The following is a 27,957-nucleotide window of genomic DNA, read 5'->3' as shown; positions in this document are numbered from 1 at the left end:
TATGAGAGATCTAAAATGCTAAAGTAGGGAAGAATATGGAGTGTACAAATGTTGAAAGTCTACGTGATGAATCAAATGATAATGGCTTAAGGCTAATTGACTTTGCCATTACAAATAACTTAAAAACAAGCAGCATAACTTTCCCACCACACAAGAACATACACAAGGAAACATGGGTGAGACAAAAAATCACTGACAATGCTATCATGATATGAGACATGCATCTGACAGAACAGATATCAGGAATTGTAGGGGTGCAGATATGGACTCTGACCATTTTATGGAATCAAATATCAACCAAGGATATCAACAACTTCAAAGAAAATAGGAGAAAAGAATGTACGATTACTAAAAACTGAAAAATATTGGCATTGCCCGAGAATATAGAAGAAGCATAGAACAACAATTAGAAATGAGGCAGATTGATGAGGACAAGGCTAAATATCAAGCAAAGCAATTGACATGTTGGTAAGACAATGCAACAAGAGAAAGGAATGGTTTGGTGAGGATTATAAGGAACTCAATGAAGCAACAAAGCAAATACTCTACAGAAAAGCTAGAACAAGTAAAAATAATTACTCTGAAGTTCGGAGAAATGCTTGTAAAATTTTAATAATGAAGAAAAAGATTATGAGGAGCATGTATTGGAAGAGCTGCAAAGAATGTACCTCAGAAATGATGCTAGGAAATTTTATGAGGGAATGAGGAGAATAAAAAGGGGTTATAAAGCTAGAATGGTAGCATGTCAAGGTATAACCACGAACTTTGTGTGTGGAGAAGGAATAGAAAACTGGGGAGAGTATCTCAAAGAACTTTTGAATAGATCATCAAGTAAAAATGATATAGAGTATTTTGGTCCTCAACAGTTTATTACTGAACCCACAGTAGGAGAAATTAACCAAGTTATTAGAAATCTAAAGAATATTACAGCCCCTGGTGAGGACAGTATTACTGCAGAGGTGAATAAGAAAAAAGGCATGGAATTGTGGAAGTCCATCTATAAACTTGTAAGCATGATTTGAAAAAAAGAAGAATGTCTGAAGATTGGTGCATATGATCAATATGACCCATTCATAAAAAGGGAAGTATACGAAACTGAAAACTACAGGGCAATAACATTATTATCAGTAATATACAATTTTTTTATCAATACATTGACGAGGTTATGGAGAATATCAATGTGGGTTTTGGCAAGGACCCTCCACCACAGATCAAATCTTTACCCTTAGACAAATTTTGGAGAAAGCATTTGAATATAATATAAGTGCACCAATTGTACATAGACTTTAAACAAGCCTTTGATAGTATAAATAGATCCCAAATATATGACATTATGGAAGAATTTGGAATACCGGACAAATCAGTAAATCTATCTAAAATGAATTTTATAAAGTTAAAATTCAAAATAAGCTCTCAGACACGTTTGAAATAGTAACTGGAGTTAGACAAGGAGATGCCCTTTCCACAGCACTCTTCATATGATGTCTACAAAAGGTCATATGAAATGTAAAAATCTGACCAACACGAACACTTTTCAATAGAATCAACCAGTGCCTTGCTTATGCAGGTGACATAGCTGTTCTGGGGAAGAAGTCAAAGTTCTCTAGAGGAGGTTATGCTAACAATTGAAGAAACAGCCAACTAAATCAGATTAGAAGTGAATGTAACGAAACAAAATACATGAGACTGCCAAGTAACCCTACTTGGGTCTAACTAACTAACTAACTCTCTAGCCTTCTTAAACCCGAAGGTTCATGGCTGCAGCAACACAGGCCTTCCATCTGTCCCTATCTTGAGCAAGATCTATATACTCTTTTCCATCCCTACCGATTTCCCTTAGGTCCATCTCAACGTTGTCCCTCCATCTTCGTCTTGGCCTTCCTACTGGTCTCTTACCATCAGGTTTCCCAACAAGAATCCTGAAAACTCCTCTTTCCTCTCCCATTCGTGCCACATGGCCTGCCCACCTAAGTCTTCTTGATTTAATTATTCTAATAATGTCTGGACATGAATACAAATTATGTAGTTCTAAATTATGTAACCTTCTCCACTCACCTGTCTCCTCATCCCTTTTAGGTCCAAAGATTTTCCTAAGGATCCTATTTTCAAATACTCTCAATTTATGTTCCTCTTTCAATGTAAGGGACCAAGTTTCACACCCATATAATACTACAGGCAAAATTACTGTTTTGTATATTTTAACTTTTAGATTCTTAGATATTAAACGAGAAGACAAAAGTTTATGAAGAGAGAAGTAACATGCATTTCCTGAATTAAGCCTACTTTTTATTTCCTCTTTAATATAATTTTCATTTGTTAATATTACTCCTAAGTATTTGAATTTGGAAACTGGTTCAAACGAGTTGTTATCAATAATTAGATTTTGATTATTACCTAACACTTGGTTTCGGCTTGTAAGCATATATTTAGTTTTCTCTTTGTTAACTTCCAAACCTATCTCTTTAGCAGTTTTGAAAAATATTTTAGCATTATTCTTAATTGTATTCACATCATCCCCCAGTAAGTCTACATCATCTGCATATGCTAACAACTGAGTCACACCATTTAATTTTAGTCCTTCTTTAGTTTCGTTTACCTTCCTAACAGCATATTCTAAGGCAAAATTAAAGAGCAATGGAGATAATGCATCTCCTTGTTTTAACCCATCATGAATTGTAAATTTGTCAGACATATTAATACCCACACGAATTTTACTTTCTGTTTCACTGGTGCATATTTTTATCATACTAACAAGCTTCTTAGGTATTCCAAACTCTACTAATATATTATATAATTTATATCTTTTGACCGAATCATATGCTTTTTTGAAATCAATGAATAGCTGATGGACATTTTGATTATATTCCCACTTTTTTTCAAGTGTCTGTCTGATGTGAAAAATTTGATCTGTAGTTGATCTGTTGCGTTTAAATCCACATTGATAATCACCTATAATTTCATTAGCATATGGGGTTAGTCTTGTTAAAAGAATGTTAGATAATATTTTATATGTTGTTGAGAGTAGAGAAATTCCACGGTAATTATTGCAGTTCATTTTATCACCTTTTTTAAACACAGGAACAATTATGGATTCTTTCCACTGTTGAGGGATTTCTTCTTTATTCCATATTAAACAAATTAATTTATGAATTTGACAAATTAATGAATTTCCACCATATTTAATTAACTCAGCTGGTATTAAATCAATGCCAGGTGCTTTGTTATTCTTTAGCCTTTTAATAGCATCTTTAACTTCAGTCAAGTTAGGTTCTGGGACTAAAGGTTCTGCTGACCAAAGTTATGGAGAGGTTGAAACTTCAAATATTTGGGATCATTAATGAGTAGAGGCATGCATATTTCGTTTTTGACGAAAACACGAAATTTGAAATAACACATTGTAATGTTAATTTTTCATGTTTCCGAAAGGTGTGACGTGTATTTTCCTACCCTGTTTTGTCACGAAATAATGCAAATAATGCAAAATAAGACTCAAACACAAAATTTACCGTTTATATACCTACGCAACACTTTCTGAAGTCCAAAGTATCCTGTGAGTTATGCAATTCACAGAAACTTCTCTTGCGAACATTTGAGATGCAAAACTGGACCGCTTTATACAGGAATAAACTTAATATTCTGGTAATGATTTAACATGCTATTAGAAGGGATATGTTTATTTTGTGTAATAGTGCAGTTTTAAAATCAAATTTGGAATTATATTCACATTTTTAAAACCAAAATGTCATTTTATATGCCACTTTTCACCGCTATAACAGCGAAATTTCATTTTATTTACTGCTTTTGAACCCGAAATTGACTCTGTTTTTGTACCAAAATTTTGCTTTTTTATTTACCAAAAATATGTGCCTCTATTAATGAGTAAACAAAGTAATGTAGAACTTGATATCAAGGAAAAAATTTAGCAGGCAACAAATGATATATTTGTGGATATATTTTACAATACACAACTATCTTGGGCTTTAAAACTTAAGAGTATATAAGGCCATGATCCGGAATACAATAATGCACAGAAGTGAAACCTGGCCACTCACAGAGAGAACATCATTGACACTGATGACTTGGGAACGCAAAATACTATGAAAAATATATGGACCAAAACATGATGGTGATGGCAAGGAGATTGAGCTGGACAGGACAATTCATTAGAATGAATGACGTAGAGTAGTCATGTAAGTATTACTGTATCCATTAAACCTAAAGGCAGACTAAGAGGGCAACCCAGGAAGCGATGGATAGATGATGTGAGGAGAGATAATAAGATAAGAGATAAAAGGCACAAGACAGACAGGAATGGACTGGAATTGTTGAGAAATGTAAGGCCATACTACAAGGGCTGTAACACAAAAGGAAGAAGACCGTGAGATTTCAATCAACCCAGTAAATTTTAAAGAAAATAAGGTCCTTCATTGCACAGCAGGTGCTCCTTTGGAAAAAAAATTCTTACAACCTTCACTTTGGATTTTCAGCAGCATAGTATTCAACCTGGGTCAGTGTTGCTATAAGTGAGAAACGTTTTTTCACTTTAAAATTGATAATAAATATGTTAATCGGGCACCTGCATTAACTGTGTACACACACTATTAATCAGGCACCTGCATTAACTGCGTATAGACACTAATAATCATGCACCTTCATTAACTGCGTATACACACTAATAATCAGGCACCTGCATTAACTGTGTATACACACTAATAATCAGGCACCTGCATTAACTGTGTATACACAATATAAATAAGGAACCTGTATTAACTGTGTATACATACTATTAATAGAGGCATTCATATTTAGTTTTGACGAAAACACACTGTAATGTTAATTTTTCGTGTTTGGTGCATTTTCCTATCCTGTTTTGTCATGAAATGAATTGCAAAATGCGAAATAGACTCTTAAACATGGAATTTAGATAATTTACTCTGATAAGCTTACATTCCATTTTTCTGCGCAAATTTTTCTTCGCGATCGATTTCGCCACCCATCTGCTGGTTTCGTCAGGCATGTACAGTCTTGCTGCGGACGACGTGGTTCCTTCTTCTGCCGCTTGTGGGTTTTTGAATTGAGTGATGCTGATTTGGATACACTGTTCTTCTTCAATGATTTGTTGTTTGAAGTCCACTTTACGCACAGAAATGCTAATCAGAAATGAACCTATGGTTTAAAGTGGGATCCGAACTATTGTGTCATGTACCTCCACCGGGTATCAAACCCGGGACCCCTTGCTTGTAAGCACTGTACTCCTTGAAGATTCCATTTGGAACATGCTCGCAATACTGAAAGATGAGTGTGCAATATACTGAAGTACCAGTAATTGCAATGTTATGTTACAGGACAATCTCCATTTCTGGAAAGAACTGATTGATTGATTGGTTGATTTGGTTTATTTTACTTCACTTTTCTGCCACTTTTGGCTAATCACGAAGATGAGAATGAGTGATCATATGATGAAATTGATGAAGGAATACTAACAAACACACCCATGTCCAGATTGGGATTCGAACCCAAGACGTCTGGCATTGTAGTGTGCTGTGCTAACCATGGAGGCTGGCTGCAAGGAACTGGAGATGAATCCATCACACAGTATGATTTGGGTTGGCATGACCATGAACCACATTAATTAACCTTATTATTATATTATTGTCCTGTTAATGGGCAGGCATACGAAGATATGCTCCGACAATAGGTCTATTCCCAGCTCATAGCAACTGAAATAGCAAATACCACAATCCTGAAACAAAAAGGACCCCTCCCCGCACAAACACATTTATGTGCGTTCAAGAATGCCTTCATGACTTGTTTCCAAACAAGTAGATTAAACATTAGTGCATCATCCCTCCCCCTCCCCCCAAGGAGCTCTGACTTAACCACATCCGACAATGTTTTGTGAGGTTTCATTAACTTTTAGTGGATTGAGCCTCTTCCACGTGAAAGTGCCTCTGGAAGGAAAGTTTCCATGCACACACTTTTCGAACTTGCCAGGGGGGATGAAGTAACAGAACTAATTGTCGCATAGACGAAATCTTCCATTTTTCTTTCTTTTCCCGGAATCACAGGTCTCTATATGGATTTCAAATTTATACAATTTACTTCCGAACAAGCAATTTAAAAAAAAAATACTACCGAACAATCCATTTTTTAAAAAATTAACAAAATAGAAAATTCATATTCGGCACACCCCTATGACCACCACAATAGACCAAAATGAATGAAAGAAACGTTATCTTTAGCAGTGATACATTCCTACAACCAGTGTATCAATCTTACGGAAAAGGTGTTTAGAGACTCACTTCTAGTGTCACCAATGGATGCTGGATGCACCAAATTCACAGCAAATCACGACAAGAGACCACTCTTCGAGAGCATGTAATACCTATCCCAGAAAAAAAAAAGTATGAATTTTGCACGTAATTTAAAAAAATTGTAATTTTACGGAAACTTCCAAAATTGAAGGCCTCTAATTACAGCATCGCCAGAAAAAAAAAAGTTCTCATAGTATACAATCGATCAAAGATTTTGTTGGCAACCGGTGATGGCCGGCTCGGTAGGTCAGTGGTTAGAGCAATGGCACGGTATGCCAGAGACAAGGGTTCGAGTCCTGGTCGAGCCTGCATTTTTCGCTGAAAATTTCAACGTAACAGGATGTGTACAATTTTGTAAAAACAAAATTCACGAATTTTTTCAGATTTTCCGGAGCAAAACCAAAATTTTCCATGCTAAAGGCATTGGAGGAATTCATACAAGGCCATTATTTTTTAGGTAGCATGACACTTATAAGTTTGAAAAGCATGTACATGAAAAGTTATTATCTGGAAAGGCTCCTGTCTACTAAAAGTTAAAGGAACTTCATCAAATATGTGATGACGGGTGTGAATAATCACTGTTAATGTCCCCATATATTTCATTTCAATCATTTGTCTCCTAACTAACAGAAAAATGGTAGGCTCGACTTTGGTGGTAGCATGTAGCTTTTTGAGCAAGTGCCTTATTGTGAAAGTTGCCTGTTCTTTCGTGCCATGTCTGTGTCAGCAGTGTGTGTATTAATGGTTAGGAAAAATGTTGATTAAACTCAAGTAGCCAATATACGAATAGAAAAATGCAAAGAATAACTAGTAACAATATGTTTGATTTTTTTTTCAGAACTTACAATGCTGCAGGCCGGGTAGAAGAAAAAGTTTTCAAAATAAAATTACAGAGCAACCTTGATAGATTTTTAGGGAACAAAGTTGAAAAAACTTAAAATAGAGGTAAAATCTGGGAACATAAAATTTGGTTTCCATTGTACGTGGAAAATTGGAACCATTGATGGAAAGTAATTTTTGGAATTAAGTTTAGCCGACTGGCCTGTAAATAACACGTTTTTTCCATGAGAGTGGGGTTTTCTGATGGTTTTCAGAAAATCATATAAAATATGTTGCTACAATGTGTTATTCATGTTGAGGGGAATAAACAACGCGGTTGATAATATAACACGTAAGCGAGTTACTAAAGATGTATCCGTGAAACTTACTTGTAAATGTTCTATTAATTTCAGTGGCCTCTGCCACCATCCACTTGGGAACTCGATGCTTTGCTGTTAGATTGACTTCCGGTAACTGTTGTTGTTTCCTCGACTACCGCTACGGGTGCTGGTGTAGCCATTTCGTCTGCTGCGTGCAATGGGTTTGAGCTGTTGTAATAGCGGGAGCCAAACATGATGAGCCTGACCGCTGTCGATATTCAGCTTGTGTGGAAAGTGAATGATCGCATGCGTCTCTTCGATTTTGGTGCAGATTAGGGTGTGTGATGTATGCCTAACTGAAACTTTTTGGATCCGTGTTTGTTGAACTTGAGGTGCCTTGCTAGTCCATTAGTGGGTTGGGATTTTTTTGTGTCCGCTAAGTGCTGTTGTATACGTTTGTTGACAGATCTGATGGATCTGTCAATGTAGTGTGAGTTGCACTCACACTGGGCATCATATACACCTGGGTTGTCTAGTGGGGAAAGGAATGATCTCTTGTGTTTGCTTCGGGCACTGGCTAGTTTGTTCATTGGTTTGTGTGCGAGTTTTGTGTTATATTGGCAGGGAATCAGTATATCATATCCACTCCCTTTCCAACCACCCACCCCAGCATAAAGCCAATGTATGGCTTAACTTCTACAGAAGGGCTTTGTCGCACTGTTCAAGTGAAGAAGATTTGAAGAAAGAAGTTACCATAGTGGGACATAGGATTTCAAAATGGATACACAGTACATCAACTCTCTACATGGTGCAGCAACGCGGAAATGCAAGTATGACAACCTAAACCTACTCAATCCAGCCAGCAGTGATAAAGCCAAATGGATTGCCATGCAATGCTATTCTCAAGAGTACAAGCATAAGAGTAAATTAATTCGACACAAGTACAACCTTAGTGACAATGAAGTTCGACCAGTCACAAATATAGGAGTGCGTTGTGAAAGAAGGAGAACACATGCATATGCTGAACATATTTTATTCAGCAGGCTACATGGAACAAAGGAAAACATAAATTTCCGCTGCAACGCAGCAATGTATGGTGTCCACACAAAATAAAACATTTTCGTCCATCTACACGTGACACTGAAGCCTGGATATAGGGCCTAAATATCCGTAGGTCACGCACGCTCAGCAGGCGTTTTCGACCGGGGGCCTTACCTGGCTCTGTAGTACCCGTATTTTGGTGGTGTTTGATGATGCAGTGGACGGTTGACTTGGGTAAGTTCAGTTGGCACCCTATTTCCCGTTCCCTGAGTCCATCCCGTTGCATCTCCACCACTCTTCTCCTCACGGTGTTGTCAATAGGTTTGCTCCTGGCCATGGTGATGATGCACTGCAGTTCCTCTGTGCACAGCACGAGCTTATATACGGCGAACTCCCTTATCGTGTCCGTGACGTCATGCTTCCGTCGAATGCGCCACTATCTGGAATTTTCCGTATGGGTCTGGTGCCTGGTCGAAGTTCAATGTCACGCGTATAGTAGTTCCCCGTTTTTGTTCTTTACGTGACCTTGGGTGCAACATGCTGGGATCACGATTCTTGCCTGCTCACACGCCTCCTCTTACACACATGCGTCACTTCTGCGGGTCACCCATTCCACCACCTATGCCTCTGTGCATTTAATCACGTATTCCTTTCTGGTCGAACTTCATTGTCACCAAGGTTGTACAAGTAAAACTCAGCAATGAACACAATCCGATATCTAGCAGTTGGAATTTGAAAGCGGTGGCAACAACTCACATGCACAGGGCACATGGTGATACAAGTATGTAGAGAACAATGCACTATGCCCAACGTCCATCTTATCGAAGCCCATCCATCACAACTCCAGAAAGGGTTAAAAGATATAAATTAAATTTTGCATGAAGAGCCTACAAGTCATAAGTTCTAGGCCACTCGATGAATGAAGCTGCCACAAAATCAAGGGGGTGTACACAGGGGGATGGGGTAAACAGTTGCAAGAAAACTACTGCTGTTGTGTCACAAAAGGATATTTTCCAGGATAGGGTGTACGTTACTATATTCTCCAATACTTAGGTTAATCAATATAAAACAAGTTGTACTAACCTTCATGAATTACCATCGTCTGACCTTGGTTGTGGGTGGTTTCTGCTGGTCTGTAAGGAGAAAGTTCATTCCTAGAGAAGAACAAAGATAAAGGTTGTTGAAGCCTCATTGTGTCCTCAGTATCTTTGAAACAGCAAATCACAGCTGACAATGACGACATCAAAATCTACACAAAACTACAATGAGGACATTAAAACAAAATCTGACTCTATCTCATTAACTATCTTTCTGCATATGCATGCTCAAATTACAAAATTTGAAAATCAAATTTAAAAAATAACATTTAATTAACATAGCAAACATAAAATCCACTTATACACATTAAGATAATCTGTTAATATTTCATTAGTACACCAAATGCAGAAAACAAATAATTATGTTAAGACGTTAATTCTCATGCCATATGAATAAATAATACTTTTTATTAAGAAACCAGCAACCAGAAAATACAGATGAATGTGAGATTCGCTTAAAAGCTGCTAAGACTACTAAGACAGTTAATTTGTGCATTTTGTCCATAAATATTCCTTTTGATGAGATAAGAAAAAATTAATACAATGGTGAACTTTTGTAGAGGCTATTATATAAGATACCAGATTGGTAAAAATATTAACAATTTGATCAATATGTACTATCAACTGACCAATTTGCACTATCCCCACCATAGAAGATACGTGAAGAGACAGGTAAATTAAGTATAATAATAATAATAATAAAATAAATTTAAAAAAAACTATGTTCAATGTATGAACTGTATTCGTCATGTAATCAAGAGACTACAGATGGACTGACATGAATTTTTTCTAGATGCTGATAAAGAGCCATTGTAAAAGTTAACCAATAACTGATATTTTATTAATACAATATAAAACTAAAAATGTTCCATAAAGAGCCTGAATGATTTATTTTATCTCCAGGTAGTATATCTAAACAGGCAACTGCAGTAGGTTTTGCCTCACAAAAGTGAACCTTTATATTTAATAGGAATGGGTCAGTTTGTGGTCGTAGTGGCTGTCGGTAATGCATCTGACTACCATGCTAAAGGTCCCGGGTTCGATCCCCGTCCTGTTCAAATCTGGGAATTTTTCTAACGTTGGAAGTGGCCCCAGCGCCCACCCAGCGTCGAATAACATGGGTACTGTGACGTTTTTTTCTACGCATTGTATTTTCGTGTGGAAAAACGTCACAATTTCTCATTTTATTCGTACGCCTTGCGTCTTGTTTGTTTTCCTTGGATTATAATTTATCACGCTAGAGGTCTCCACCGACCCCTCGCTCCGTGCTCACTTCCCGAGCAAAAAAGCAACAGCTGTTCCGATCCTGTAACCTTCGCGATAAGAACGACGTGACTTTGCGTCACGAGTGTGAGAGAGAATTTTCCGTGCGCCGCATGGTTAAGTGTGCAAGTTGCCTCGCTGGCGAGACTTAACCTCCTTTTGATTTCTTGCTTTTTGCGCGCACCATAAATTGGTTTTCTCTCTCTACGAATATTGGACATTATATCGCGAAGCAGTATTCATTCCTTTCTCTGATGTTTTATACGCTATATGGAAGGCTGCGTTTGACGAATGTACGAAGCTGATCGCTGCCCAGTTTGATTTGGGTGTTTTCGCCCATAACACGAATCGGTATTCATGTTGGTGACTGGATACGAATTCAGAGATGTTACTATGAGTGACGCCAATATCCTGAAGACGAGACGTGAAGGAAGCCACGATTTCTAGTGACTTACCGTCCCTGGTAGTGAGGGATTGCCGTCTGATACTCTATGTGAAATCTAATGGAGGTATGTAGTGTTGTTTTCTTCCTCCTTTGTGATTGCAAAAAATGCAAGTTCATGGACAGTGATAGATTGGAATATGTTTAATTTAACCGAATCGAAAATCTAAAGGAAGAGTGTAATTGGATTAAACGACGAATCGACGAAAACACTAGTTGTTTCAAAATCGTTATTACAGTACTTTATCTCACCCATAGCGTCAAACTACCTTTTTTGATTGCCTGTTAATAATAACGCGAATGAACTTGGGGCATTTTTGCCTGAATTGTTAGCGTAAACCAAGGCGTACGCGGGCTACTTGCTATTTATAATTGCGATTTCCTAAAAAATGTTGTAAAAATAAGATTCATGTCGAGATTGGCACTAATAAACAAGTAAATACTGGGAGCATCAAATAGTTATAGGAATTATAAGATTGCTTATTGTCAAAAGCAAATGGAAATGATATGTGGTAAAAGTGGTTAATATATCGATAAATTGTAATGTTCGAATTTCTTGATATGCTCAGTTTTTTTAGAAGCATCAATTAAAGGAGTTCAATTGGAACTCGTGCATGTACTAGCATTCGTTAGAATTTTTTGTAATTTGCGTAAAATGCATGTATATATTACTGCCATGACTAGTGACAAAAGAAAGAACCACAGTAAGAATTGTTAATGTTGTAGTTTGAGGGAAGTTCTAAAAGGATACGTAAAATTAGAATTGTACGTCATAAAACTATCCTTTTTATATTGTTGTTATTGGAGAAATTTACTGTTTCTTGTTCATGATTGGATATAAATAAATTTGTTACTCAAAAGTATTCTTCGAAACTTTCATACAATTCTGTGCCTCTCCTTTTGTTTATAATCTTTACGTAAAGTAAAACGCTGAAATAACGAATCTATTATTGATAACAAAAAAGAACTAGTGTCGAAGCATATAGTAAAGGATGTAGTTTGTTACATGTAGTTATTTTGTGTTAGTGTGATAATTTTTCTGAATTGCAGCAGTGTAATTTTCCACGATATTTTGTGATCATTTATGTTTGCCTACAATTCCTCTCTTGATTGGTGAATGGGGAACAATTAACCCTTGCGTTATATTTGAGTTCGCACGATAATAGGCATTGGTTCTCTTTTGAGACTGAGGGGGTAGCCCTAAAGGCTGGCCGTAACCTTCAACAATTCGAATTTGTAGCTGTTGGTTGTAGCTTTACTTTAAGCGCGTGCATTGAATTGATCCCGGACCTTTTCACGCTTCCCACGAGGTTAATTTGTTCTTTTTCTTCACGCACGCAACCAGCAGGTCACAGTACCTGGGGGAAACCCTGGAGGGTAAAGGCGGTCAGGGGCATGATGCTGATCACATCACCTCCACTCACGACCGAATCAAGAAAGTGTGGGGCGTTACCCCCACACCCCCTATACGCCTTCATGGCGTGGTGCTATGCACAGGGGAGCACTTTACCTTCTCTATGGGTCAGTTTAATCGGTACTCTATTGGCATTGGCCAATATAGCTATATCAGTTTAACAAATTATTGCTTAAATGAACAATAACTCAAACACAAATTTTCATAAACATCCTGTCACTTGTTGCAAAATTGTTCCAAGTAGTTATTTTGATGCATATAAAAGTAAAAAAGTAAAGTGCTCCTCTGTGCCTTGCACCATGCCGTGAAGGCATATAAAGGGTGTTTAGTTAAGGCCCAACACTTTCTTGATCACGGCCAAAATTGGGGTGATGTGATCAACACCACGTGCCTGGCCACTTTTACCTTTCAGGAGCTGCTTGAACAGGTGGAAAAAAATCGAACCAGCGTCTCGTGCATGATAATCAGATGCCCTAATGACTGAGCTACCGTGGCATATAAAAGTGAAGTATCCGTATTTTGTAAACTGAATGTAGAAAAATGCAGTTTCTTTATCTATGTCAAAACCTACCTATTGCTAGAGACATACATATTTTGTTTTTGACGAAAACCTGAAGTGTGAAATAAAATGTTATAACGTTTATTTTTCATGGTTTTGAAAGATTTTAAGAACATTTGTTAAGAACATGAAATTTAAAGTTTATTTAATGACACGACACTTTCCGAAGTAAATTATCCTGCAAATTATGCAAAATCATGGAAATTGATTATTTCTGCTGAGAACATTTGAGAAACAAAAATGAATTCCTTTATCTAGGAATAAACTCAACATTTTGATAACTACATAAATGTGCTATCGGAAAGAAATTGTTTATTTTGTGTAGTAAGTACAGTTTTCAAATCAAATTTGGGATTTTATTCACCATTATAACACCAAAATTCCATTTTATATACTGCTTTTGATGTCGAAATTTTATTCACTATAATTAATTTGCCTCTATCTATTACTTCACATGGTGACAAAATTAATTGAGAGGATGAATTGCAATTGGTTATCAGGATTGGTAAATATTAGGGATTGTACTCTTATCGGTAATTATCAGTGTCGTGCAATAGACTGACAAGGCATGGGAGTCGAGTGCACATCAAAAATGTTTGACTGTACAATTTTTTGCATGGAAAAAAGAGAAATTTTCGAATTGGCAAAATGAAATCCAATAACCACTTTGGCATAGGAGGCAAATATTTTTATTTTTTTGTAAGTATGTTTCTGCTTTCCTTTTCTTTACATGAACCACTTAATTTATTTACATGCATTTAGTGATAACTTCGTTGCTCATAAATATTAATTTAATGTGCTTTCTATTGTCATATGAAATATCTACATGAATCTGTTATTTAAAAACAGGGATGGGACAAATTATCTACTCTGCTGGCATTGGCTGATTGATATAAGCATATCAGTGTATCAGTAAAATTACAGATAATTTTACTGATCAGATATTTATGTACTGCCTGCAACTTAGTGCAAAGTGGTACCATTTTGTTACTATTTTACAACTATAAAGGTATAATGTAGAATAAATGTTGAAATATGCAGTTTTTCCCCTGGAACAACACCTACTTCAGTCACTTGATGAGTAGAATTTCAAACAGTACTGCTAAATTTCACATTGGTACTTTATCTGTATAGACACAAATAGCATTGTCAGTTCATCTTAATTTTAAAACAACAATGTTTTAACGTCTCCCAAGTACTTCACGCAGAACATAAAGCAAAGAAACATCTACATCTGTTTTATACATAACAATAATATGTTCTGTTTACGAAGAGTTTGGTCTTAGTGAAATGCCATTTGACAACTATGACATTCAGTTACACAATAATTGCATATCAAAAATTATTTTTTCTTGATCACAATTGAAATATATTAAAAATTCTGTCATGTTGATTTGTGGAGATAAACATAGTTTCCTGCACAACTTGCGAGTGTTGCATAATTATTCTCCCACATAGCCTTAGAATACATTTCTCATTTAATATTTCTCTGGAGTTAATGGTTATTTCTGTTAGTCACACTGAAAATGTTACATTGCATGCAATGAAAACATTCATAAGCATTATATTTCATCCAAAGTTCATTCAATAAACATGCTGAAATAAAGACAAATTAAATCAAAAGTTTAACAAAATTTCTATTGTTAATTTTCAAAGTTAGCATTATTCACCTTTGAACTTTCAATTAACAATGTTAATTCAGCTGCACCTTCTCCACAAACATCACAAGAATCAGATGTTAATTTTAAAGATGAGTTCAATGAAGCACATCTAAAATAATCTGATGTAAATCAATATTCTATATTGCCACAACTGCATGCTTAAAACTACACTAGACTACTCATCAGATCTCACATTAATTTCTATCTATGGCAGAATATTAGTTAATTAATTAAGACTTACAATGGTTTCGGAGGATCACTAGCAAGCAATGTGCCGTCGTTTCTGACCCTTCCGTCGTCATCTTCATCGCTGTCACTGTCTGCGTCTACCACGGATGGCACTTCTGAGGATTTTCCATTCTGCCTGCCTCGGTCATGAGCAACATTGCTTACACCTAGCTCATTCAGCTGGGCTGCTATCACATCAAGATCCTGGAAATATATGTATCATTTTATTAACTCACAATGCATATTAAATTGAAATTGAAATTCAGACAGTTCTACTGAAAAACAGAAATCAAGCAAGCTGATACTGAAATGGGTACCACAGAATCAATTCAAATTGAAGCACCATAGCACAGACTAAGTGTTCTGAAGTATACCAAATTCAGGCACTTTAATCATGTGGCAAATTCATGTACTAAAATTAAATGTCTTTTTTAAAAAAATGAAATATTTAAAACTTTGTTATGATAATTTAAATAAGTGTCTGCAAATATAATAGAGCAAAACTCTGAAATGCCATAAAGTTTCCATGCGAGCAAAATTAACAAATTAGGACAACTTTTTATTAGTAAAATGGCTACATATCAAAAGTGGCATCGTCAAAAAAGTTCAAATTTGCAAATTCAAGGTTCCCATGTAATTTAACAAACCAAATTTCCTGACTTTTCCAAGTATTCAAATAACTTTGTGGAGCATTTTATAAAGCTTCAACATGCTACAATTACAAATGTTACAACTCCAAATTTTCAAACTATTCAAATGTATTAAGTAAATTCAACATTTTGAAAATAAATAACGAAAAATATAATTTCCTTTTCATGCAAAATCTTCTCAGATAAAAATGTGAAATGTATCTTTTCAGTTTTGAATTCTGGCAAGAACAGAAACTATCCAATTTCACTGTGTTTTCCAAGTCATATCGCATTTTCACTGCTAAGCTGATTTCCATGACTTCTCCTGATTTTCAACCATTTCCAGGTCAGTGAGAACCAATATGCTTTTTTATAATTTTAGATACTGATATTAATAGAAAAGAAGGTCAGGCACTTTCTCATCTGATGGGACTGCTCTTACAACAAACTATTGTTACGAAAATGAAAAGAATAAAGAAAATAAACTAATATGCAATTGAAATGATAAAATAATGACATTTTATCCAACACTTGCCAAAAAAACCAAAACAAAAACAAACTTTTTTCTTCATTATTTATTTTTTGTGCACAACCACCTTAGGCAAACTAATGGCAGTAAAATACATCTTATCATGATGAACAAATAGCTTAGTCAGAAGCTTGAAACGGACACTGCATTTACATACCATTAGCTACCTCAGTTACTGGGTAAATTGAGAGGTGACTCATGAAGTCACCACTAAAATTGGTAGGTGTAAGTGATGTGTAAGCAGTGTCCCTTCATACTTTTCATCTAATTATTCTGATCATGACAAGTAACGACAAGAAGCATGAAACATTCAAACATCATACGCAGTTTACAAGTGGAAATTTGATGTTTTTTTATTTATTTATTATTTTTTTTATGAGTATGGTTAAACCATTTATCATGTACGTACATGTACAGTATGGGAAATATTCGTATTTTGTTAAAACTGAAAAATTTAAAGATGCATATTTCAGGAACATGTTGGGTACCTGGGGGCAGCTGGAGCATGGTGATGCTTACATCACCTCCAAACATGACCAAGATTAAGAATGTGTGGGGGCCTAACCCCCCTTGAGTGACATCATGGCATGGTGCAAAGCACATGGGGAAGTTGATGTTAACTGTGTCATAACAAGGGCCCGGAAGTTGAGGAAATGTCTTCTTTTCTTTGTGATGTAATAGACGTATCAAAGGAAGGTATTTATCCATTTCTCACGAAAGGGAGTCAGAATCCGTATCTTATATTTTGCCTTTTTTGTGCTTTTTCCCAGTTTTTGCCTTTTGTCGGCTTTTCCTTTAATATTTTGCATCTCTTTGGTCATTTTTAAGCTTTCTTTCAAGTTTTTGTAATATTTTCATACAAAAAAAAAACTCCATGCATGCGCACTTCCAGCCTACTTTGTCAGTTAATTACGCAGTTAGGATTGGCTTGTTAGGATCTTCAATTCCCGTTTTCACAGGGAACAATGTGGCTTCCAAATTTTCACAGGGACAATGTGGCTTGAGAAGAGAAAGAAGAATTGATTTGAGTTTTCATTATCGGTTTTCCGTGCTCGGCGTGGGTCGTCGCGTCGAGGATATTGAATTAGACCCTTTTTTCCCCTGCCTCTTTCTTTTTTAACACACAGAATACAAACCAATTACAGCAAGGAAAGTACATAATTCTTTGTTACGCAAGTTGTGGCACGATTTCAGTGTCCTTTTGTGCATCGACAGTTGCCGCTCGTGGTTGGAAGTTTATGTGGCAATTGGTGCTGACGTGAACAGCCATTTTTATAAAATTAACAATTGCTCAACTGCCAGCAAAAGCACGTTACTGAAACAATAGCCAACGTCTTTCTGTGGCAACAATTAACTACCACTTGTTGGCAATACTAGGCGCGGAGCAAGCAGTGGAGTGAAAAAACATGTGAAAAAATATTGTAAATTGTATTAATACATGATCAGAAAAACAACATATATTGTAGGTCTCTTTTCTTATTTTTTCAGTCCTTTTCTCCAATTTTAACACTATTTTTTTGGTCCACAACTTCCGGGCTCTGGTCATAACACACTATAGAGCTGAGTCAATATCATTTTGAAAAAAATGCTGATGCATGAAAATTGTACTAATTGAAAGTTGTTCAAAATAATGATTGACATTAGTAAGTATTCCACTCTAATTATATCAAAAAAATTTACGAAAATTTTTGCTTTAAAGAATTAAAGAAACATGTCATCACAATATTCTGTTTTTTCATACCAAACTGGTGCATAATAAAAAGAAACTTCGAATTTTGCATAATTTCCAGGATAATTAGGTTCAAAATGGGATTTTGCAGAGCCCATGAAAGACCAAAATGCTGGAAAAGTAACTGCCAGTATCAGTAATAAATTCCAACATATACTTTCCGATACTGCTACCACCACTTGTATCTACTAATGCATTGGGATTGGTATCAGTTGATAAAAGTTCTTGCTGGCTGCAAAATTAAAACTCTAAAACTGAATTTCAAACGTACTTACTTCTGGTTTATGAGCCACATGTTTAAAGATCTGTGAATTCCTTTGCTGTTGCTGCGGCTGTTGAGAGCTGTTTGGAGGAGTCGATCTCTCTTCCCTTGGTGGTGGAGGTAGCGGCCTTGAAGGAGGCTGAGGGTCTGGAACCACTGTCAATACACAGTTTAACAAGTGATCAAAATACACAAAATGGATAAATTCCAATACAAATAACAGAGAAACTGGATGAAAAACTCTTTTCCCATCATAATCTTCACTTTCAAAAATAATTTAAGTTTCACATGAGCATACAACACAACAAAAATACAAAATGTTTTAAGTTTCGTTGGAAAAAAATCTTCCTTACAATCCCTGTTGTACGCATCACTTTTCTTGATTAAATTGAGGTATTAATTAGTTATATGCATTTAGATGTTTGTCAAAGTTTGTTTTAAGTTCAGCTTATGCTCAAGTAGGATAATCAGGACTGGACCTACAGTTTAAAGTAGGATTTGAACCATTGTGCAATGTGCCTCCACTGAGGATTGAACATGGTTATTATAGGGTTACTGGGAAGGCTCCATTCTTGAGTTTTTAGGTTGTGTGTGCATGTGTGAGTAATTTTAAGGTGCCATATTTATATATTCATTTGTACTTAATTGCTGGCTGGATTCTACATGCATTTTCTTGAACTCCAAACGGTTTTTCAGAATGGCCACTCTAGGACCATGATAAAATTCAAGTAGAATTCCTGGCTTTAAGGCGAAACTTTCCAAAAATTCAAGGCTACAAGCAGATCTATTCTCAATTTCAACCGTACGTATTACCGCCTCTCACCACCCATAGACACAAATATTTCAATATATCAAAAAATTCAAATTCAATTAAATTAAACCGTATATATACTATCTAAAATATTCAAGGTGTGGAGTTTAAATTTGATATTTCACATACTCAGATTCGAAATACATCTACAAACACAAGTCACAAATGTTACGGAATATAGCAATCCACGAAAAATTGTTAATTATTTAAGAGATTTCAAACTCAAAATTACCTAACCAACTTCATAACTTGTATTGCAATAATCCTCTGCCTATCAGATAGATTGATCTACAAAGGCCAAAAAACAAACTAAGAGGACTGAGAATATTCTGTTTTATTTTCTACGCAGCATTCTTTTATTTTCCTTTCTCGATAAAAATAAATGCTAAACTGTGAAAAACTTGCCTCGTAGCATTTGTAAAGTATGAATTAATTTTAATTAATAAAATTAGTTTGAGTTGCTGTTTTAAGTCCACTTTATGCACAGTAAGGCTAATCGGGACTGGACCTACAGTTTAAAGTGGGATCTGAAACACTTGTGCCTCCACCGGGTATTGTACCCGGAACCCCTTCATTACACGGCAATGACAATACCACTGCGCCATGGGGGAGGCCATTTAATTAATAAAAGTTGCAATGTTTCACATATACAGAGAAAAATTCACGTATAATTCATGCACAATTTCAGGAATTCAAGGAATTCCCTGTGAGTAGCCACCCTGTTTTTCCTCAGAGAGATTAGAAGTCATTTTGGACTAAAGCCCGACTGGCCAAAGAATAAATTTCAGGAAACCCACAGTTTATGCCTCCAGTTGTGGGAGTTTCAAGGGGAGGAAAAGCAGTGTTGCTAAATGCCTGATTTTTGCCCACTCGTACACAACACCTATTGCTGTCAACATGTACCTTTTGCTTGCATTTCAAGGAGAAGCAGCAACCAATTAGATTTTGCTGTGCTTGGCCTTGGTGGGGATGCCACCTGTTTCGAAAACAACTTGAAACAAAAAAATTGGCAATGCAGAATGCCAGGATAATTTTGCCATCACGGCAACTGGACAAAGCCAATTGGTTCAGTGGTTCATATGACCCTGGCTTTCGACAGAAAAGACAAAAATAGGATTTTGAAGTTTGTTATTTTGCCAAACAGGACGAACAGCTATATAAAGACTGATTAGGGAAAGAAAGGAGCTTTCACTTTTTTTTTTGGCACTGAAAGGAATGTAGTTGCAAACCGACAAGGCATGTAAAAAAGGGTTCATACTAACGGGAATCACGTACCTGTAGGCGAGCAGCAACTAGGAACTTAACAGAGATATGGCTGAACTAACAAGAGGGTTTTCTCAAACAAAAACTCAAATTCTCTTCACAGATCTCTTGCAGATACGAGAAAGTAATTCCTCCTGCCCAGTCAATACTCATTCAGTAGTAAAGATAATTAGGGCTTTGAACAAATACCCATAATGATGCAAATACTCTTATTGATTACCACAGATACTGATACCAATACTTGAAAATTGAAAATTGTTCAAAATATTAACTAATAATTGCTGTTATTGAAATTATTGTGCAAGTATTCCAATCCAAATATATGCATCAACTTGCCTTAAAATTGATAGGTTCAGTTTATAAAGAAAAGGTAACCGAATATGTATTCTGTGTTGGTTACCATGACGAGACGATTTTGCTATATGGATGTACGAACATGAACATAAAGTATACATGAACATGATTACAACAAACGCAGGGGGAAACCCTGTGATGTATGAGGTTGGTTGGATATACAATTAATTGAGTATTAAATCCTTACCAAAATGTATGCCTCGCCTCAGTTATAGATAAAATTTTCCACAATAGCTAGCACGCTGCGACTCTATTGCCAAGTGAGTTGCCACCACATACTTAATGCTACAATCATATATACGAATGTTCCAAATTTAAAATTTCTCAAAATAATTTAACAGATTAACAATGTAGCTACACAAAACAATGCATCCTTAAATATATTCACAAATAAAACAGTATTTTATCTTTTAAAGAAAATTATATTCGTCACAAATTATAAGGATTATTGTTATTGCATGGACACGCCTACGTGTAATTTTACAATAATATCACAGCATTTTGTTTCACATAATTTGTGAATACAAGTGCTTTTGTACTATGTTATGAGTATGTCACAAACGTATCAATATTTGAAGTTTCATAAATATTGATGGTACACTTAAATGGCCATAATTTGTATTATCCAAAGGATCTGTATTCTTATGTTAAACTTGTTCCTTTCATTGTAGTTGCTGTTTGAAGTTTTCAATAGGTCACCAGATGATTTAAGCCTCCCTTACCTGGAGCTGGCTATAAAATACTTAACTGTCAGTTTTCAAAATATCAAGATCACTCATACACCACCACTTGTCTAGTAGATTCCAGGGTATACAATGATATAACTTTTGCTTAAGAACCACTATTTCTATTTTGCTCCATTGTTCAAGCTGATTTGGACTTACGTTGGCCAAATTTACCAATTTGTGGCACCGATGCTTATCTTGGCATCATTTTGGAAATCATTTTTTGTTACGAACCAGGTATCCTTCACTTTCAAGTTGTGATATGGACACACAGACTATCGAATCATTACTTTTTTCTACATCACAAATGTACCTTTTAATATAAACTGCTGTAAACTTATTTTACAAGTTCAAATATGTAATAAAGTTATGTTTCATACAATTTTAAGACATTTTTCTATTATTTACTAACCCAAAAGAATATATTTTGTATGCTTATTGTCCTTATATTATTGCGATATTTCCGATCTTTGTACAAGGTGATTTGGCAACACTGCAAAATAGCCATGAACTAAGATCAACCTAATTATGCATTTTCTTGAACGAATTTCATCAAAATATTAAATTAACTTCAAATTGTGCCTTTTTTTCATTGCAAATGTATGGAAAACCTTGTGAAACAACTGTGAGTACTAATTAGCAAAGAAAGATGCAAAATACAAGAATTACTGCTACAAAATTTCCCGTTCTTTGCAAGGCTTGTAATGGAGCATGAAAATAAATAAAATACGAGCCAATATTTTAATTTTCAATAACTTTTTAATATAACTCTGATAATGATAAAATTTCAGAATCAGTGCTTATTACTTATGGGGAATGCAATAAAATAAAAGCCCCCACTGAAAAATGAAGGGCATTTTAAAGGTTTGTCGCGTGTTACTCACAAATCCAGAATATAGAAAAGGAAAGTTAAAAATTGTACTTACGTATGTGAGTATAGTGCTCTTATTGTAGAACGACGTTTCAGAGATTGACTATCTCTTTCCTCAGGTTCGTATAAAAACTAAGTACTTGGCATAGTACTGCGTCAAAAATGTAATATGAGGATTGTGGTTAAGGGTTGGTTAGGGTACATTTAAAATATTAAGTTTTTGCTATTAGAAGTACGTAAAAACCAAGCCGTTCCCTAATAAAACTTGTACAGTAGACCTATTCACAGGTAAAAAAGTTAAAAAAGTTAAAATTCTAAAAAAACTGCATAAATCACAATGCAACCTGCAGGTTTGGCCTTTCCTACCCAACTGTGCTTATCTATCCACATGAAGGTCAATTCTCAACGAATATTTCCCCTCCCCTTAATTTTCTCGTTTCCCCTTATTACGTCACAAATCCAACGTGAATTCACGTTCCTCTCTTGCAGCTTGCATAACTTCCGGAGTGACGTGGAAACCGATATTGGGTTCAATCTTCCAGGCTTTATCCCATTTTTTGAGGAAATTGATCCACCCTTCTTCCAAATTTCCTTCGTCCCTATTAAGATTACTCTTCCCCCCCCTACAAATACTCGCTGTTTCATACACGTTTCTTCCTAATTTCCTCCCCTCTTTTCTGATTACCTCTTTTTTTGCGATTCTATGCCCACTTTCCAAAATGTGTTCTGAGAGACCCGTTTTGGGAACTTTTTCCCTTATGTCTTTTTCATGCTCGCTCCATCTTTTACCCATATTTCGGCCCGTCTGTCCTATGTACTCCTTCCCGCATTGGCATTCTATTCGATAAACCCCCTTCTGTTTTTCCGGTATTTCCCTAGTTGTCTTTCCTTTCTTATAATCGGTGAAATATTTTTCTACATTCTTTGGTGCTTTCATCCCGCAAACGATTCCAAAATCTCTCGTTATTTTTCCGATTTTTTCCGATACGGATTGATGGTAAGGGATGCCAACGTACTTTACCCTCCTATTTTCGATTTTTTCCCCTTCTTTTTGATCCCCTTCTTTCCTAATAATTTTCCGTGCTCTCTCCGCTATCTTATCCATTTCTCTATTTGTGTATCCATTTTTTAATCCTGTTTTTCTTATCCACCGAATTTCGTTGTCTTTTTCTTTTTCATTATTGCATAGTCTACCGGCCCTAATAAAAAAGTTAAGGAATACGTTTTTCTTTGTTATTCCGGGGTGCGCCGATTCCTTGTTAATATATAAGTTCCCCGATAGGGGTTTATGATGTACTCCTGTTCTAATCCTATTCCCTTCTTTCAAGATACTAAGATCCAGGAAATTGATTTTTCCATCGCTCAAGTTTTCCCTAGTGAAGTTTATTCTTTCGTCTTGCTTTTCTAATTCTTCAAAAACCTTGTTCAGTGCTACCCCCTTTCCTATAATCAAGATATCATCAACGTATCTCCCATAATATTTAATACCCATTCCTGTTTTTTCCAAAGCTGCCTTCTCAACGAAGTGCATAAAAATGCTCGCTACTATACCCGAAATGGGGTTTCCCATGGCCAAGCCTTCTTTTTGTCTATAAATACTGTCATTGACATAGAAAAAGTTATATTCCGTTACAAGGTTATACCATCGTACATATTCCCAAGCAGTTAGGATGTCTATTCCTTTTTCTAACAGCCACCTTAGTAAACAATCTCCCACCCGCCCCCTCGGTACACTTGGGTATAAGTTAACAACATCAAAACTACTTATTGTATCCTCGTTATCAATTTCCAGATTTTCTATACATTCTTTAACTTCTACGGCATTCCTAACGCTATATTGGGTGTTCTCATTTACCTTCCTTATTCTTTTTACCAGCAATTTTGCTAGCCCATATCCAGGATGTTCGTATGTTGGTATAATAGGTCTAAGTGGTATGCCTTGTTTGTGTGTCTTAGGTATTCCAAAAGCAATTGGTATGTTGCCAACTTTAATTTCCTTAATAAGGATTTTCTTTTCGCTTGTGCCCAATGTAATGCTTGTCTCTACCCCTTTTTTGATCTCTCTTCTAATCTTATTAATAGGGTCTTTCTCTATTTTCTCAAAATCGTTACCTTTAAAGCTATCTTCTAATTTTTGGTGATATTCCTCTCTGTCCATGATAACCATCTTGTTTTCTTTATCAGACCTAATTAGAAATACGTTATTCGCCTTCACCCATTTTCTTACATTTTTTAAATCGCGTCTTAGGTTTTCGTTTACTTTCTCTTTCCGTGTTCTATCTCCCCCTTTCATGTTCGTTTCCTTTTTAATTTCTTTTTGCAAGTGTTGTTCTACAATATTACGTATCCTTTGTCTAACCTCAGTTTTATCCTCCCTTTCGTCAATAGTTGTTACGATCGTTTCTGCTGCTATTATGAATTCCTCTTTTTCAAGTTTCTCTACCCCTATTGCAAATTTCTGCCCCTTGTTCATAATCCTAATCAACTCTTTAGGTGGTTCGTGGGTGGTTAAATTTAAAATGTTCTCATTATTTCCCCACTCCTCTGTTTTTTGTTTCTTATTCTCTAGATTATCCTTCCTATTCAATTTTAATTTCATCAATTTCCTCTCTATAGTATTACTATCCCTAAATTTGGCTTTATCCACAGCTCTAAAGTGTCTCTCTTCAATGCGGTTCCACGTCACTTCGTCTAGTTCCCCACTAACTTCCAAATGTAATCTATAGCATTCCTTATTAAGACGTTCGACTTGTCCATGTGCCTCCCTAATACATTTCCCTAGTATTTTAAACTGTATTTCTTGTTTTTGTTCAATCATGCCTACAGTCAACGGTTTATACCCCCATTTTAAAAAGTTTGGTAAAACCCCCATTTTCCTGCATTGTTTTAAAAATCTAATCCTGATTAAACCCTTATTCAACTTAATCCTCTTATTTTCTAGTGCACGCACTTTTCTCCCCGTATCGGAGATCAATAGCATTTTAAAGGTTTGTCGCGTGTTACTCACAAATCCAGAATATAGAAAAGGAAAGTTAAAAATTGTACTTACGTATGTGAGTATAGTGCTCTTATTGTAGAACGACGTTTCAGAGATTGACTATCTCTTTCCTCAGGTTCATATAAAAACTAAGTACTTGGCATAGTACTGCGTCAAAAATGTAATATGAGGATTGTGGTTAAGGGTTGGTTAGGGTACATTTAAAATATTAAGTTTTTGCTATTAGAAGTACGTAAAAACCAAGCCGTTCCCTAATAAAACTTGTACAGTAGACCTATTCACAGGTAAAAAAGTTAAAAAAGTTAAAATTCTAAAAAAACTGCATAAATCACAATGCAACCTGCAGGTTTGGCCTTTCCTACCCAACTGTGCTTATCTATCCACATGAAGGTCAATTCTCAACGAATATTTCCCCTCCCCTTAATTTTCTCGTTTCCCCTTATTACGTCACAAATCCAACGTGAATTCACGTTCCTCTCTTGCAGCTTGCATAACTTCCGGAGTGACGTGGAAACCGATATTGGGTTCAATCTTCCAGGCTTTATCCCATTTTTTGAGGAAATTGATCCACCCTTCTTCCAAATTTCCTTCGTCCCTATTAAGATTACTCTTCCCCCCCCTACAAATACTCGCTGTTTCATACACGTTTCTTCCTAATTTCCTCCCCTCTTTTCTGATTACCTCTTTTTTTGCGATTCTATGCCCACTTTCCAAAATGTGTTCTGAGAGACCCGTTTTGGGAACTTTTTCCCTTATGTCTTTTTCATGCTCGCTCCATCTTTTACCCATATTTCGGCCCGTCTGTCCTATGTACTCCTTCCCGCATTGGCATTCTATTCGATAAACCCCCTTCTGTTTTTCCGGTATTTCCCTAGTTGTCTTTCCTTTCTTATAATCGGTGAAATATTTTTCTACATTCTTTGGTGCTTTCATCCCGCAAACGATTCCAAAATCTCTCGTTATTTTTCCGATTTTTTCCGATACGGATTGATGGTAAGGGATGCCAACGTACTTTACCCTCCTATTTTCGATTTTTTCCCCTTCTTTTTGATCCCCTTCTTTCCTAATAATTTTCCGTGCTCTCTCCGCTATCTTATCCATTTCTCTATTTGTGTATCCATTTTTTAATCCTGTTTTTCTTATCCACCGAATTTCGTTGTCTTTTTCTTTTTCATTATTGCATAGTCTACCGGCCCTAATAAAAAAGTTAAGGAATACGTTTTTCTTTGTTATTCCGGGGTGCGCCGATTCCTTGTTAATATATAAGTTCCCCGATAGGGGTTTATGATGTACTCCTGTTCTAATCCTATTCCCTTCTTTCAAGATACTAAGATCCAGGAAATTGATTTTTCCATCGCTCAAGTTTTCCCTAGTGAAGTTTATTCTTTCGTCTTGCTTTTCTAATTCTTCAAAAACCTTGTTCAGTGCTACCCCCTTTCCTATAATCAAGATATCATCAACGTATCTCCCATAATATTTAATACCCATTCCTGTTTTTTCCAAAGCTGCCTTCTCAATGAAGTGCATAAAAATGCTCGCTACTATACCCGAAATGGGGTTTCCCATGGCCAAGCTTCACTAGGGAAAACTTGAGCGATGGAAAAATCAATTTCCTGGATCTTAGTATCTTGAAAGAAGGGAATAGGATTAGAACAGGAGTACATCATAAACCCCTATCGGGGAACTTATATATTAACAAGGAATCGGCGCACCCCGAAATAACAAAGAAAAACGTATTCCTTAACTTTTTTATTAGGGCCGGTAGACTATGCAATAATGAAAAAGAAAAAGACAACGAAATTCGGTGGATAAGAAAAACAGGATTAAAAAATGGATACACAAATAGAGAAATGGATAAGATAGCGGAGAGAGCACGGAAAATTATTAGGAAAGAAGGGGATCAAAAAGAAGGGGAAAAAATCGAAAATAGGAGGGTAAAGTACGTTGGCATCCCTTACCATCAATCCGTATCGGAAAAAATCGGAAAAATAACGAGAGATTTTGGAATCGTTTGCGGGATGAAAGCACCAAAGAATGTAGAAAAATATTTCACCGATTATAAGAAAGGAAAGACAACTAGGGAAATACCGGAAAAACAGAAGGGGGTTTATCGAATAGAATGCCAATGCGGGAAGGAGTACATAGGACAGACGGGCCGAAATATGGGTAAAAGATGGAGCGAGCATGAAAAAGACATAAGGGAAAAAGTTCCCAAAACGGGTCTCTCAGAACACATTTTGGAAAGTGGGCATAGAATCGCAAAAAAAGAGGTAATCAGAAAAGAGGGGAGGAAATTAGGAAGAAACGTGTATGAAACAGCGAGTATTTGTAGGGGGGGGAAGAGTAATCTTAATAGGGACGAAGGAAATTTGGAAGAAGGGTGGATCAATTTCCTCAAAAATGGGATAAAGCCTGGAAGATTGAACCCAATATCGGTTTCCACGTCACTCCGGAAGTTATGCAAGCTGCAAGAGAGGAACGTGAATTCACGTTGGATTTGTGACGTAATAAGGGGAAACGAGAAAATTAAGGGGAGGGGAAATATTCGTTGAGAATTGACCTTCATGTGGATAGATAAGCACAGTTGGGTAGGAAAGGCCAAACCTGCAGGTTGCATTGTGATTTATG

The 27,957-nt window shown here is 36.1% G+C and overlaps 1 protein-coding gene across 7 annotated transcripts in view; it reads right to left on the bottom strand.

Moving 5' to 3' along the window:
* msn (serine/threonine-protein kinase msn) overlaps positions 1-27,957 on the bottom strand; it is a 156,293-nt gene that overhangs the window by 78,815 nt on the left and 49,521 nt on the right. For 6 of the 7 annotated variants that reach the window (XM_083112407.1, XM_083112408.1, XM_083112410.1 and 3 more), the window contains exons 11-13: positions 18,321-18,463; positions 15,172-15,362; positions 9,578-9,648 (exon numbers count right to left, since the gene is read on the bottom strand). In XM_083112407.1, coding sequence (XP_082968533.1) covers positions 9,578-9,648; positions 15,172-15,362; positions 18,321-18,463 — 405 coding nt within the window. The remainder of the gene's footprint in view (positions 1-9,577; positions 9,649-15,171; positions 15,363-18,320; positions 18,464-27,957) is intronic. The other variant, XM_083112411.1, reaches the window with a different exon arrangement.

Source organism: Lepisma saccharinum, chromosome 26, assembly GCF_977018435.1.
Source record: "Lepisma saccharinum chromosome 26, izLepSacc3.1, whole genome shotgun sequence".
Lineage (NCBI taxonomy): Eukaryota > Metazoa > Arthropoda > Insecta > Zygentoma > Lepismatidae > Lepisma > Lepisma saccharinum.
Note: the sequence above shows the minus strand (reverse complement) of the source record. Positions and strands in the feature narration are given on the sequence as shown.